The sequence below is a fragment of the Rhinatrema bivittatum genome, chromosome 15 (assembly GCF_901001135.1).
Source record: "Rhinatrema bivittatum chromosome 15, aRhiBiv1.1, whole genome shotgun sequence".
NCBI lineage: Eukaryota > Metazoa > Chordata > Amphibia > Gymnophiona > Rhinatrematidae > Rhinatrema > Rhinatrema bivittatum.
This window is the reverse complement of record NC_042629.1, coordinates 24,463,540-24,478,025: the sequence shown is the minus strand read 5'-3', so window position 1 is coordinate 24,478,025 and position 14,486 is coordinate 24,463,540. Positions and strand designations below refer to the sequence as shown.

The 14,486-nt window shown below is 45.8% G+C and overlaps 1 protein-coding gene across 1 annotated transcript in view; it reads right to left on the bottom strand.

Annotated features, from left to right (window-relative positions):
• Positions 1 to 290: 290 nt before the first annotated feature.
• Positions 291 to 14,486, bottom strand: part of CXADR (CXADR Ig-like cell adhesion molecule) — a 95,455-nt gene continuing 81,259 nt past the window's right edge. Inside the window, exon 8 of the mRNA XM_029578850.1 lies at positions 291 to 1,728. Coding sequence (XP_029434710.1) covers positions 1,681 to 1,728 — 48 coding nt within the window. The 3' untranslated portion in view covers positions 291 to 1,680. The remainder of the gene's footprint in view (positions 1,729 to 14,486) is intronic.

Here is a 14,486-nt window from a genome sequence, read left to right as displayed (position 1 = left end):
GAAGGCTACCCTTAGATCAAAGCATGAAATAATGCTGCCCTATGGTGTTACCTACATCAGTTGTAGGAGTGATTTTTTAGTGCTTAGGCTGGAGACTTGCCTTCCTTATCCCCAGCATGGGTTGAGCAAAGGACAATAGAACAGGGCTAAAGTACAAAGGTTCATAATTCTTCTTATAATTCAAATAAAAATATCACAAGTGGTAACGACATTACCCCAACTTTCGAGAAATGTTTAAACAGCATTCTGGATGCTTAGATTGTAGTAGGCTTATGTACATTGTCAGTATGAATACCAAAAAAAATTGTTTTTAATATCCCTTTGGTTTCTATTTTACAGTAAACAGTTGATTAGAAAATGCAAAACAAGATGCAAGTGAGGCCGGCCGTAGTCACTGCTTCAGCCAGGACCTGTGCCTTCACAGCTTCTTTCATCACACAAAGACCTAGAGGAGTGGATCCCAAACCTGCCCTAGAAGACCCCCAACCATGCAGTTTTTCAGGATCTCCACAATGAATATGCATGAGATAAATTTGCATGCATTGCCTCCCTAGAATGCAAATTCTCTCCCATACATATTGATTGAGGAGATCCTGAAACCCTGACTGGCTGGCCGAATCTTTCATGGTAGTAGAGGAATTTAATGCTATAGAGCAGGGGTGGCCAGGTTCTCAAGAGCCACAAATTGTCTGGGTTTTCAGGATATCCACAATGAATATGCATGCACCAGCTGTGCATACAATCTATTTCATGCATACTCATTGTAGATAGCCTAAAACACCAGGCAGATTGTGGATCTCGAGGACAAGTTGGCCACCCTTGCTGTAGACTATACAATATTTTTAAAGCAGACACACACACCTACTACTGCACATCCTACTTCATTTTTTGCCAAGCTGATTCTTTGCTTTCACCTAGGAGCAGCCAAGTTAGCAATTGTCACATATATCATCACAAATGACATCCTACAAACTGCACAGCGCATGCCAGTGCAGCTCTTAGGATGTAACTTGTTTCTTCCACCTATGATTTCCCGTCAGGGGGAAGGTTGGGGAAGTAAAGTGGCTATAAAACGTTGTCACAGATACAGAACTGCCATATAAACTTTCAAAATATTTCATAGTAGCCAGTTTTCTTGTAAATATCTGCAGTAAGAAACAGCCGAGGATGGGTGAAGAGTATGCTCATTTATACTGGAAATCTGTGCATTTAAAATAGAAGAGCTTGTGCAGTGGTAGCACTTTTATAAATTCAAGTGTACACATGCTCAAGAAAGGGATGATGTAAGTTTGCCTGTGTATTGACCTTGGCTTGTAAACCATAAAGACAAGTTTTCTTCCATAAACATTGGTCACGTGCACACAGATGCCCACAAACACACAGAAGCCAAGTTCACATGTTTTTGAAAACGGTGGTTTCTTGTCTTGCAGAGGAGTTGGGAATGTTTCTAAAAAAAAAAAAAGACATTTGACAATGCCCATGTGTCCAATGCCAAGAATATGGAACATAGTGAATGATGCTCAAACCACACACATTTTAGGGTAAAAGAAAATAAAGGCAGGTAGCAAATCCTTGCTGGCTTAAAAGTTACAGGCCTAGGCTGCGGCACTTAGCTCACAAAACCAATGCACCGTAGCCAGGGCTGAAAGTGACACCCTGATGAGTATTTCTTCTTGTTAATCATACCACTGTCACATCATGGTACTTGAACAAGACGGTACCAGCAGGCTAAAAAGAAAAGAGAAGTGTGTTAGTGTCATAGGGTATAAAATCTCTTAGAATTCAATGTGCTTTTACAGCCAGGAAGCCCCTGACAGATCCAGCCTCTAAGAAATTCAGCGTTGCTGCTCTTCTAATTGTAGTACTGGAAGCTAAGTGAATATATTTTAGGGATGTGAAGGGTTTTTTTTAATCCCCCAAACCAAAAGGGTCCGATTTCTCCTTTCTGATGAGTCCACCTTACTTTAACTGCACTTTTTCTTAAAATCTGCTTGTAATTTTCAACACTAGGAAGCATTTTCCAAGCTGTGTCAGATGGAAATAGGGCCCTCTTCCTTCCTATAGTGCAGGTAAAAGGCCCTTGCCCTGTTTCACAGCACCTATAGTTTTCCTCCTATAGAAGACAACACACGGAGTTCCTTTCAAAATCCCCCTCCATAATTTATACAGGGAATTTCCCCTTTGTAAATGAGCTTACAGCTACTTACAAGCTCTCTACAGTTTTTAAAAATTATAAATGATCTGGAAAGAAATACAAGTGAGGTAATCAAATTTGCAGATGATACAAAATTGTTCAGAGTAAAATCACAAGCAGAGTGTGATAAATTGCAGGAAGACCTTCTGAGACTGGAAAATTGGGCATCGAAATGGCAGATGAAATTTAATGTGGATAAGTGCAAGGTGATGCATATAGGAAAAATAACCCATGCTATAGTTACACAATGTTAGGTGCTACAACTCAAGAAAGAGATCTAGGCATCATAGTGGAGAACACATTGAAATCATCGGTTCAGTGTGCTGCGGCAGTCAAAAAAGCAAACAGAATGTTGGGAATTATTAGGAAGAGAATGGTGAATAAAACGGAAAATGTCATAATGCCTCTGTATCACTCCCTGGTGAGACTGCACCCTTGAATACTGTGTACAATTCTAGTCGTCGCATCTCAAAAAAGATATAGTTGCGATAGAGAAGGGTGACCAAAATGATAAAGGGTTTAGAACAGCTCCCCTTTGAGGAAAGACTAGAGGTTAGGACTTTTCAGCTTGGAGAAGAGACGGCTGAGGGGGGATATGATAGAGGTGTTTAAAATCATGAGAGGTCTAGAATGGGTAGATGTGAATCGGTTATTTACTCTTTCGAATAGTAGAAAGACTAGGGGGCACTCCATGAAGTTAGCATGGGGCACATTTAAAACTAATCGGAGAAAGTTCTTTTTCACTCAACGCACAATTAAACTCTGGAGTTTGTTGCCGGAGGATATGGTTAGTGCATTTAGTGTAGCTGTGTTTAAAAAAGGATTGGATAAGTTCTTGGAGGAGAAGTCCATTACCTGCTATTAATTAAGTTGACTAAGAAAATAGGCACTGCTATTACTAGCAACAGTAACATGGAATAGACTTAGTTTTTGGGTACTTGCCAGGTTCTTATGGCCTGGATTGGCCACTGTTGGAAACAGGATGCTGGGCTTGATGGACCCTTGGTCTGACCCAGTATGGCATGTTCTTAACACTCCTCCCCCTCAATGCATGGACATCTATAGATCTGCTAAACATCATCTATACAGCACACAGAAACCAGGATTCCCAGCCATGGGCAGAAGCCATGTAAAGGCTGAAAAGGGAGGGTTTAGTTATAATTACTAGTAATCTAGTTCTACAAGCAATCATTCTCACGAAAATAGATTACTGCAACTCACTTCTACTGGGTCTCCCTGCCAATGCCATAAAACCGCTGCAGATGCTGCAGAACGCTGCAGCGAGGATCTTAACCAAGTCCAACAAAAGAGACCACATCTCACCCATTTTAAAAAGCCTACACTGGCTTCCCGTCAAATTCAGAATTCTTTTCAAAGTGCTCTCAGTAACCCACAAGGCAATACACAACCTGGCACCACTCGAGCTCATATTCCCTCTCCAACTACACACCTCTACCAGACCAGTGAGACAAGCCTACAAAAACAACCTTCAAATTCCACCGATGAAGTCAGCATTAAGTAAAAGAGCTTTCTCCACAGCTGGTCCTAAACTCTGGAACACTCTCCCATCAGATCTCAGATCAGTGCAATGCTCCACTACATTTAAAAAAAGACTCAAGACTTGGTTATTCAACCAAGCTTTCCCATAACATCAACCTGCGGAATACCCCTGCCAATGATCCCTACGTGGTAACACGCTAGAGAACTATATAGACCTTCTCTAAAAATCACTTGATCTTTGGCAGTCTAATATCAAAACCCAACCTCCAGCCTACATTAGGCACCGTACCTTGTAATTATGTTATTAACCCCCATATATCTTAATCCAAGTTAATTCAACCTGTTCATTGTAAGACATTGACTTGTCATTGTTATTGTTTAGAATGTAAACCGAATTGATCAGTAATTCTGTTATTGGAAAGTCGGTATAGAAAAATGCTAAATAAATAAATAATCTGAATAGCCAAGTAGCAAAACATAGTACTTTAAATGCATTATAAAATATAACATTACTTGCTTGTAGTTGAATTTAAGGTCTCTCTCCAATGGTGGCAAAACAATTTTTTTTTTAAAAAGCAGGCACAAAGGCTGATGGTTTTAGTCTTTGTTTTTCTTGTGTAGAACAGCTAGGGGTTTTATTTTATAAATCTTTTGGTCTCACTTGAAACAATGGTTTCAGTCTGGCTATAAAAGTTTACAAATAACTAACTAAATAGTTTGCTTTTTTGGATTAACTAGTAACTTCCTATATAAAGAATTTCCACCCCAGTTACTCAGAACAAAGATCCTTTTCCAATAGGCACAAGTTTGTTTTTTTCAAGCATAGTTTGTTTGCTTCAGAGTCTACAAGCAGAGGTTCCCAAACCTGTCCTGAAGGATCCCCAGCCAGTCACATTTTCATGATACCAACGAGATAAATCTGCACGCACTGTCTCCACAGCATGCACATTTTATATCCTGAAAACTGGACTGGATAGGGGTCGCTCAGCTCAGATTTGGGATCCTCTGGTATAGAGGATAGAAGGTGATGGGGTTGTGGGCTTATGATCAGGTAAAGCAAATCTACCTTCCTAAACTCATTACAGCTTTGGCATGAGCAGTGTAAAAGTAGGAGATAATTATTGTTACTGTTGGTGTTTCCACAAGCACATTTGACTCATGTTGGTCACAGCATCAACCACTTTTAATGAGGGGTCCCCAAACTTTTCAAGGGAAAAGCCACATAAGAATTTAAATGGCCATGTGGACAGAGGGCTGGGAGGCATGCAGGAGTTTGCTGATTAACAGAGGATAGGAGGGCATCTCTGCTCCTTTGCTTTGATGTATGATGATGGGAGAGGGTTCTACAAGGTGTGGCAGAATGCCAGTAATGAGAAATTACTACTTACCTGATAAGAACATAAGAATTTCCTTTTCTTTAGGACAGGGAGAAAAATCTAGAACAAGTGAGTTATGCACCTCTAGCAGCAGATGGAGACAGAGCAAAGCTGACATCATGTTATATATACCCCTGCAGTGACATCAGCCTGCCAGTATATTCTTCAAAAGCAACTGTGGACAGACTAGCAAAAAAACTTGATTAAAAATATTTTATTTTATTTATTTATTTAATTTCTTTTCCTATACCGATGCTCAAGACTAGGTCTTATCGTACCGGTTTACAATGTAACTGAGGGGAAACCAATTAACATCAAGGTAGAAAGTAAAGTTACATTAAACAGGGAGCATAAAACCTGGGCAATGGAAGACAGTACAGAGTTTAAACTAAGAAACAATTAGAGAGAGATAAATATATAAATCAACAAAAACTGTAAGATACAAAAACATAGGTTTATCCTAGGCAGTTATTAGCCTGGTATGTCCAGAGGGAGAGGAAAGGGTGTGGTTGGGTGGGGGGAAGGGATTGGGGAGGGGTGGGGGAGTGAGAGTCAGTGATGGTTGAGGAGATGACCATTCCAATACTCAGATGACCATTCCAATACTCAGCCAATAGGCAACACTGTGCTCAGACAAGTGTGTAATAAACACTAGGCTAGGGACTGGAGTAACACTTTCCAGTAATCCCTGTAACACGCAGGCACACAGGAGGATCATAATGCAATAATTCAGCAACTAAGGCAGGAAAGCTGGATTCATCTGACTGTCCTAAAGAAAAGGAAATTATTAGGTAACTAGTAATTTCTCATTTCTTAGTGTCCAGTCAGATGAATCCAGAACAAGTGGGATGTACCCAAGCAACTCCTGAATAGGGAGGGAGGCTGCCCATGGTCCAGTCAAAACTGCACGTGTAAAGGTTGTGTCCTCCTGGGCCTGCACATCTAGATAATACCTGGAAAAAGTGCGTAACAAGGACCATGTTGCAGCTCGGCAAATGTCAATGGGAGATGACAATTTCGCTTCCACCCACAACATTGCTTGAGCTCTAGTGGAATGAGCCCTGACCTGAGTATGTAATGGCTTCCCAGCCATGACTACCTCCTTAATCCAGCAACCTATGGTAGCCAGCGAGGCCAGCTCTCCCTGCCTAGTACCGCTGTGAAGAACAAATAGGCAATCCATCTTCCATAAAGGCTTAGTAACCTCCAGATACCAGACAATGTGTCTCTTGACATCCAAGGGTCGCAACAGATGATATGCCTCTACATCTTTCTCTTTGCCCAGAGAGGGCAGGTAGATGGACTGATTCAAGTGAAAGTTAGTGATCACTTTTGGTAGAAGAGAAGGAACTGTACGCAGCTGTACTGCCCCTGGAGTTACCAAGAGGAATGGCTCCAGGCAAAATAAGGCCTGCAGTTTGGAAACAGTTTAAGGTCAGTAATCGCAAGTTCAGTTTACACATGTCTAAACATAGGGCCCACTAAGAAATCCAATACCAAATTAAGACTCCATAAGGGCACCCGAAACTTCAAAGATGTTTCACTCCTTTCAGGAAATGGGCCACATCAGGAAGAGCTGACAGGGATCCACCTTCATCTGACCTCTGAAACAGGCAAGAGCTGCTACTTGTACCTTTAAGAAATAAAGTGCCAAACCTTTATTCAAGCCATCCTGCAAAAATTCCAAAGTGAGTGGGATGTTGAACGAACAAGGAAGTGTACCTCAACCTTCACACCAGGCCTCAACCATTCGACAAACCTGCACATAGGCCAAGAAAGTGGAGAACTTTCTAGCTCTTAGCAAAGTAGAAATCACTGCCACAGAGTATCCACGTTTCAGCAAGCAAGCCCTTTCAAGGGCCATACCATATGATAAAACAGAGTCGGATCTTCGTGAAGAATTGGATCCTGCTGCAACAGATCCCTATGTGCCGAAAGCCAAAGGGGCGATTCCACCAGGGGCTGCCGCAGATTCGCATACCATGGTCTCCTGGGCCAATCTAGAGCAACCAAAAGCACCATCCCTCTGTGGCGCTTGGACTAATCTGCCCAACATGGGCCATGGAGGAAAGGCATACAGCAACTTGTCTTCCGACCACTCCTGCACTGAGGCATCTATCCCCAATAACTTCAGATCTCTCCTGCAACTGAAGAATTGCAAAATTTTCACATTGTGAGAAGTAGCCAGCAGGTCCAGAAATGGGAGACCCTAGTGATCCAGAATCAGATGAAACGCCTCGTTTGATAGCACCCATTCTCCTGGGTCCAGACTTTCCCTGCTGAGAAAGTCTGCTTTTATATTGTCTTTTCCTGCTATATGCGAGGCTGAGATCATCTGAAGATGTAGTTCAGCCCATTCCATAAGCTGACCTCCTGCAATGTTGAGATTACTTACCTGATAATCTCCTTTTCCTTAGTGTAGACAGATGGACTCAGAACAAGTGGGTATAGTGTGCTTGTGCTAGCAGTTGGAGACGGATCTGACGTCAGCATGGGTACATATACCCCCACAGGAAGTGAAGCAACTCAGTAATCTTCCTTGCAAAAGCTGTTATGGATATATGTGTACTGACCGATCAATGAATTAGTGAAACAGGATTCCCCTGACCGATTGATAGTAGCTGGAGATCGCCAGCGCTTCCAACCGGACGGCGTCGACGCCTGGTAGAGTGGACGCTCTCGTGTAAGAAAGGACATGGCTTACCTGGAATCGGTGAAACCCATGTATACCGGCAGCCGGGCGGGATGCTGAGTCCATCTGTCTACACCAAGGAAAAGGAGATTATCAGGTAAGTAATCTCAACATTTCCTAGCGTGTAGCCAGATGGACTCAGAACAAGTGGGATGTACAAAAGCTTTACTCCCGGACTGGGCGGGAGGCTGCCTGAGGACCGCGTAGGACTGTCCTCGCAAATGCTGTGACCTCCCTGGCCTGAACATCCAGACGGTAAAATCTGGAAAAGGTATGGAGGGAGGACCATGTCGCCGCCTTACATATCTCCGCGGGCGACAGCATCCTAGATTCTGCCCAAGAGGCCGCCTGCGCTCTGGTGGAATGAGCCTTGACCTGCAGAGGTGGTGACTTCCCGGCCTCTACGTAGGCCGCTCGGATAACTTCTTTGATCCAGCGGGCGATGGTGGGCAGAGAGGCCGCTTCCCCTTGCTTCTTCCCGCTGTGAAGGACGAACAGATGGTCCGTCTTTCGTACTGCTTCTGTCTTTTCCAGATATCTGGGCAGCAATCTGCCGATGTCGAGATGGCGTAGCAAACGCCCTTCTTCTGATTTCTTCAAACCCACCGTCGTTGGCAAAGATATGGTTTGATTGAGGTGAAATTGTGAGACTACTTTAGGTAAGAAAAAGAGGGAACCGTGCGAAGATGGATAGCCTCTGGAGTGATTCTGAGAAAGGGATCCCGGCAGGACAGCGCTTGCAGCTCTGAGATGCGGCGTGCGGAACACACTGCCAGCAAGAACACCATCTTCAAAGTTAGCGAACGGAGAGACAGGCCCCGAAGGGGTCTGAAGGTGGATCCCGCGAGGAAATCCAAAACTATGTTGAGGTTCCACAGGGGCACTGGCCATTTCAGTGGCGGACGAATGTGCTTGACTACTTTCAGGAAGCGGGAAACATCTGGGTGCGTGGCAATGGTCTTGCCATCCCTCCTGGGACCGTAGCAAGACAACGCAGCCACCTGAACCTTGATGGAGCTTAGGGAGAGACCCTTCTGAAGCCCATCCTGCAGGAAATCCAGAACAATAGGAATTGTGGTCGCATAGGGATTGGTGCCATGAGTGTCGCACCAGGCTTCAAATACTCTCCAGATTCTTATGTAGGTGAGGGATGTGGAAAACTTGCGAGCTCGGAGGAGCGTATCTATCACCGGCTCCGAGTAACCTCTTTTCTTCAGTCTAGCCCTCTCAAGGGCCAGACCGTAAGAGAGAATTGAGCCGGATCCTCGTGGAGGATGGGACCTTGACGTAGCAGGTCCCTGAGAGGAGGCAAGGGAAGAGGCTCCCCTGTCAGTAGTCTTCTCATGTCCGCATACCAGGGTCTTCTTGGCCAGTCTGGTGCCACTAGAAGAACTAGGCCTCTGTGCCTCTGAATCTTGTGTATAAGGGCGCCCAGCAGGGGCCACGGAGGAAAGGCGTATAGCCTTTCCTCCGTGGCCCCTGCTGGGCGCCTGTCGCCTGCTCTGCAGCCTGTCGCCTGGCTGAGAGGCACCTCGGTCCCGGCGAGGAAGGGACAGCACCGCGGCAGACTTCCTCAGCAGGGAAAGCCTAAGTCCGGGAGAATGGCAGCTGTCCCCTACAGCCTTCCAGATAATTGTGGATCAGTGGGGGACTCCGGACATGGACTTACTAGTGGACAGGTCCAATGCTCAAGTACCCAGATACTTCAGCTGCAAGCGAGATCCGTTCTCTCACGGGATCTACGCCCTGGTTCAGCCATGGCCCGGACCCGAGGGTATCACCGCAGGAGTGCGGGGCTCGTCTTCTGAGAAATTTGGAAAGTAGAAAATAGAAAGTAGTATTGGAAAACACGCTCAGCGAGCGTGCAGGCGCTCCAAACTGCTTTGGAGATGGAAATTACTGAGTTGCTTCACTTCCTGTGGGGGTATATGTACCCGTGCTGACGTCAGATCAGTCTCCAACTGCTAGCACGAGCACACTATACCCACTTGTTCTGAGTCCATCTGGCTACGCGCTAGGAAACACTTGTTGGCTCTTGGTTCCTCCTGCCGATTTTTGTAAGCCACAATCCAACATTACTGGACCACTTGACTCTGCAGCCTGTCGCCGAACTGCAAACATGACAGCTGGACTGCTCTGGCTTCCAAACTATTGATGTTCCAGATAGACTCTTCTGCATCCCAGTGCCTTTGCACTGTCAGCTCCTGACAGTGAGCTCCCCAACCATGGAGGCTCGCATCCGTCAGTATTAGCCAGCCCGATAGTGCTAGGGAAATTCCCTTCCTTAGATGATCCAGCTGTAGTCACCACTGCAGTTGGGAGAAGACCTCAATCAACAGATGGAGCCAAATCGAATAGTCCAGAGAGACTGTGGGTTCCACAGAGGCAACAGGAAGCACTGAAGAGGATGCATATGTGCTCTTGCCCATGGTATCACTTCCAGCGTTGCTGCCATTAAACCAAGCACCTGCAGGTAGGACCATACGGTCAGGTGCAGAGTGTTCAACAGACATAGCTGTGCCAACTTCTGAATACGAGCTTCTGGCAGGAAAACCTTGCCCTGCTTCAAGTTGAACTGAACCCCAAGGTATTCCAATGACTGAGAAGGCTGAAGCTGCTCTTGACCAGGTTCACAACCCAGCCAAGCTCTTGCAACAGGGAGATTACCTTGTGGGTCACCAAGCAACTCGGCTCGAAACAGCCAGTTATCCAAATATCACAAATATTCCACAATTCTGCTGCAACTATCACCATCACCTTGGAAAAGGTCCTGGGAGTGGTGGCCAGACCAAAAGGCAGTGCCCGAAGTTGATAATGGCATTCCAGAACTGCGAACTGCAGAAAGCATTAATGCTCTAGTTGAATGGGAATGTGAAGGTACACTTCGGACAGATCCAAAGTAGTCAGAAATTCCTCCGACTGTATGGCCATTATCACCAAGTGAAATGTCTCCATGTGAAAATTCAGGTGACGGTTGACACCCTTGAGATCCAGGATGGGATGAATGGATCTCTCCTTCTTGGGCACAACGAAATAAACTGAATATCGGCCTGTATTTTCTTGAGATGCGGGAACCGGTATCACAGCCCTCAGACTGAGGAGCCTTGCCACTGTATCCTCCACTGCCTGCTTCTTCTGCAGGGAGAGACCATGGAACACATCCAGAGGAATATTGCCAAACTCTAGTGCACTCCAGTATCACCTCCAGGATCCATTGATTCGATGTAATCTCAATCAACCTCTGATAGGAGAGGCATCCCCCTATCTCCTGCTCGCATGGTAGGGTTGGCAAACCTTCATTGAGAGGCGAGGGAGGATCTATTACCCAAGCCTGTGCCCCTTTCTGGACTATCTGGGATGAAAGGACAGAGACCTACCAAGTCTTCTGAAAGATCATTCCTCTAATAGGGTTGAAAACGCTTGGATTCCCTAGCACAACCTCTCATGCTAAAGGAGCATGGCATCTGCTTCTTATCCTTTGGTAAGCGACGAACCAGTGATTTGCCCCACTTATTGGCCGGTTTCTTCAACTCGCTCCCAAACAAAAATGAGCCTTTAAAGGGTAATTTTGTGAGGTTAACCTTTGAGGTCAAATTAGTCGTCCAATTTCTCAGCCGTTACTGACACCCGATTGCTATTACTGAAGCCACCCCTCTAGCTGAGGTACGGACCAAGTTGCAGCCTGCATCTGCCAAAATGGCGGCTGCTGGCTCCATAACTGCCCTGGAATTCATTCCAGTGTCATCCGGGCCACCAGGGAACAACAAAAAGCTATTTGCAAAGTCATTGCCACTGCTTCAAATGCCTGCTTAAGGATAGTTTCAATCCTCCTATTGTGCACATCCTTCAAGGCTGCTCCTCCTTCAATGGGGATAGTCGTCTGCTTGGAGACAGCACATACAAGTAAATCCACCTTTGGAAACCGTAAATTGTCTCTCACCACCAGATCCAGAGAGTACAGGCCTTCCAAAACCTGATCTCCTTTGAAATTAGGATCTAAGGTGCCCTACTCAAGATCAATCAATTATTGAATGGCCTCCATCACAGGGAAAAAAACAAGAGACACTACACAGAGAAACCAAAATGGGATTTTTCTTTGGCTTAGACATGGAACCTGCCCCAGGTATTCCCAGCATTTTCAAGGTCTGGGAAATCAGGGCCGGCAGTTCATATCTATGGAAGAACTATAGCATAGTCCTATACAGTTCTAATCCTGGAAGAATTTCACCCTCCTTAAGAGAGAGTCAGGACTGGCATCACCCATGCCATCCGGATCTCAATCAGGTAGTCCTGCCGCCGCTCTAGGAGTACTCTGGCACTTACCAGTAGGTCCAGGCAAGGTTTGCACCTGCGACTCTACCCTGGGAGCATTGGACAGGGCTGAGGACTGTGCCTGAAGAAAGGATTGCAATCATGGTAAAATTCTATCCATGAAAATGTAGAAATAGCTAGACCAGGAGGTACCTGAAGCATACTCACTGAGCTGCCTGCCCCTGCTGAAGAACCAGTTAGGGGAGTTCCAGATTCAGGCACCCCACCTGAAAAGTTTTTACCCAGACATACACCAACTGGGAAGAAACAGGCTTAGTGCAATCAGAGGAAGATAATTCTCCCTTAGCCTCCAAACAGCACTGACCCAAGTCAGCGGGCACTCCAGGTTGAGATGCCTGAATATGACAGGCAGTACAAAGAGAAACGTGCTTAGGTTTCTTAGATATATGCGCCATTAGACCAGCAGCGTGCTGATCGGTGACTGGAAGCATGAATCTAGTTTGTTTTTTTGTTTTTAAAGGCATCCAAAAGTTCTAGGCATCCAACCTAAGTGTCCAAAAATTAGGCACCTCAATGCCTAGGGGCCCAAGACTTAGGCATCCCTAGAAGAGAGCGTAAAAAATTAAGTGCACAGCAACACTCAACTTGTGAGCACAGGTAAGTGGATGGCCACTTAAGGCACCGCTTAACTCTGACACACAGACTACTAGGCCTGCCTAAGCATCCAAAAACTGGACGCACAGCTAGAGGCACACGCTGAATCAATAATCCTGTAGAGAGCAGCCTAAAGTGCACAAAATGCCGCTGAAGCCCATATTGTGGCGCACAGCGAAAAAGCCTCAGAGCAGGACCTAGCCTACAAAGGCTGTTCCACCTGCCAGGCTGCCCATGTCCTTCGACCTCCCACAGAGTGGGATGAATATCAGAACAGTGTGCCAAGCAAGGAGACTGGGGGAAGGAGGAAGCCCTACAGCAAAAAAATACTCTGTATTTTTATTTTTTTTTTAAACTTACCTGAGCTCAGCCTTACCTGCTGAGTACAGAGATGATCTCCGACCGCGGGGGTAGAGGGCATTTGCCATCACTCCACGCTTAGGGGGTAATTTTCAAAGGAGTTACGCGCATAAATGTAACTACTATTGTAGCAATTTTCAAAAGCCATTTACTCACGTAAAGTGCACTTATGCGAATAAATCCTATGGACGATTCAATGGCATATATTGTAGCAATTTTCAAAAGCCCACTTACTCGAGTAAAGTGCATTTACATGCGTAAAACCCAGATTTACGCATGTAAATGCTTTTTAAAATCCGCCCCTTAGCTTTCTACACCTGCTGCCTTTCAGCTGCTTAAGAGCTAAGTCCACGCCAACTGAAAAACCAGCTACCAGACGAAGGCATCTGAGGGACCACAGAATCACCTCAGGAAGTCCCAACTGGGGGAGGGACCTTTTGGTATCACTGCAGGAGAGCAGGGAGAATTTATTTTCTTTTTCTCCTTTTTTAAATCAAAGCAATCCCCAGTAGGGAGATGCACGTTCACCATCTGCTGGAGATGGAGAATACTGGCAGGCTGTCGTCCCTGCAGGGGTGTATATACTGTGACGTCAGTTTGCTCCGTCTCCATCTGCTGGTAGATGTGCATAACCCACTTGTTCTGGATTCATCTGACTGGACACTAAGAAATATTTTTACATTTCTCAGAGGTTGTCAACTCTGCTGCAACATCTGTGAATCCTGCTCCCTGGCTTCCCCTTCTGGCAGATAGGGGTAGGTGTTACACCCCTTCCATCTTCTGTTCCCACTCCCTCATCCCTTTTCATTCCCTCACCTTCCTTACCCTTTTGTTCATTTGCCTTCCCTTCCTTCACGCCTCATTCACCCCTTCTTTCATTTCTCACCCCTCCCCATTCATTTCTCTCTGCCCTCTTCATTCTCACCTCTTATGCAACCCTTCCTCCCATTTGCTCCCTAGCTGAACTACCTTTGCTGGAATATGGGGGCTGGAGTTCGTTAAGGGCAGGAGGCAGTAGAAATGCTAACTCCGGTTCTCTAGAGCAGCGGTTTTCAATACTAGTGTGTTGCGAAGCACCGGCAGGTGTGTCACACACCTGCTGCTTCCCCCCCCTTTCACCTCAGCAAGATGAACCCTGCTTGCCGTTCCTGGCTGGGCTATCAGCACATTCAAGCACAGAGGGCAATGGCAGCCCTGTTTGTGGAAGCCAGCAACAGGAACATGACCTTTTCTTCTTCCTGCCCCTGTGACCCAGAAGAGGAAGTGATGTTTACAGGGCACACAGGAAGAAGAAAAAGGCCATGAATGCATGCATGCATGCTGCTGCAGAAATCACATCCCAAGGCTCCCCCTCGCCCTGCTACACTCAGTTTGCCACGATCCTTGCGGCACAGAGCAGTCAGCTGAGAATGTGGCCGCCACGATTTCTTGCCGCCTG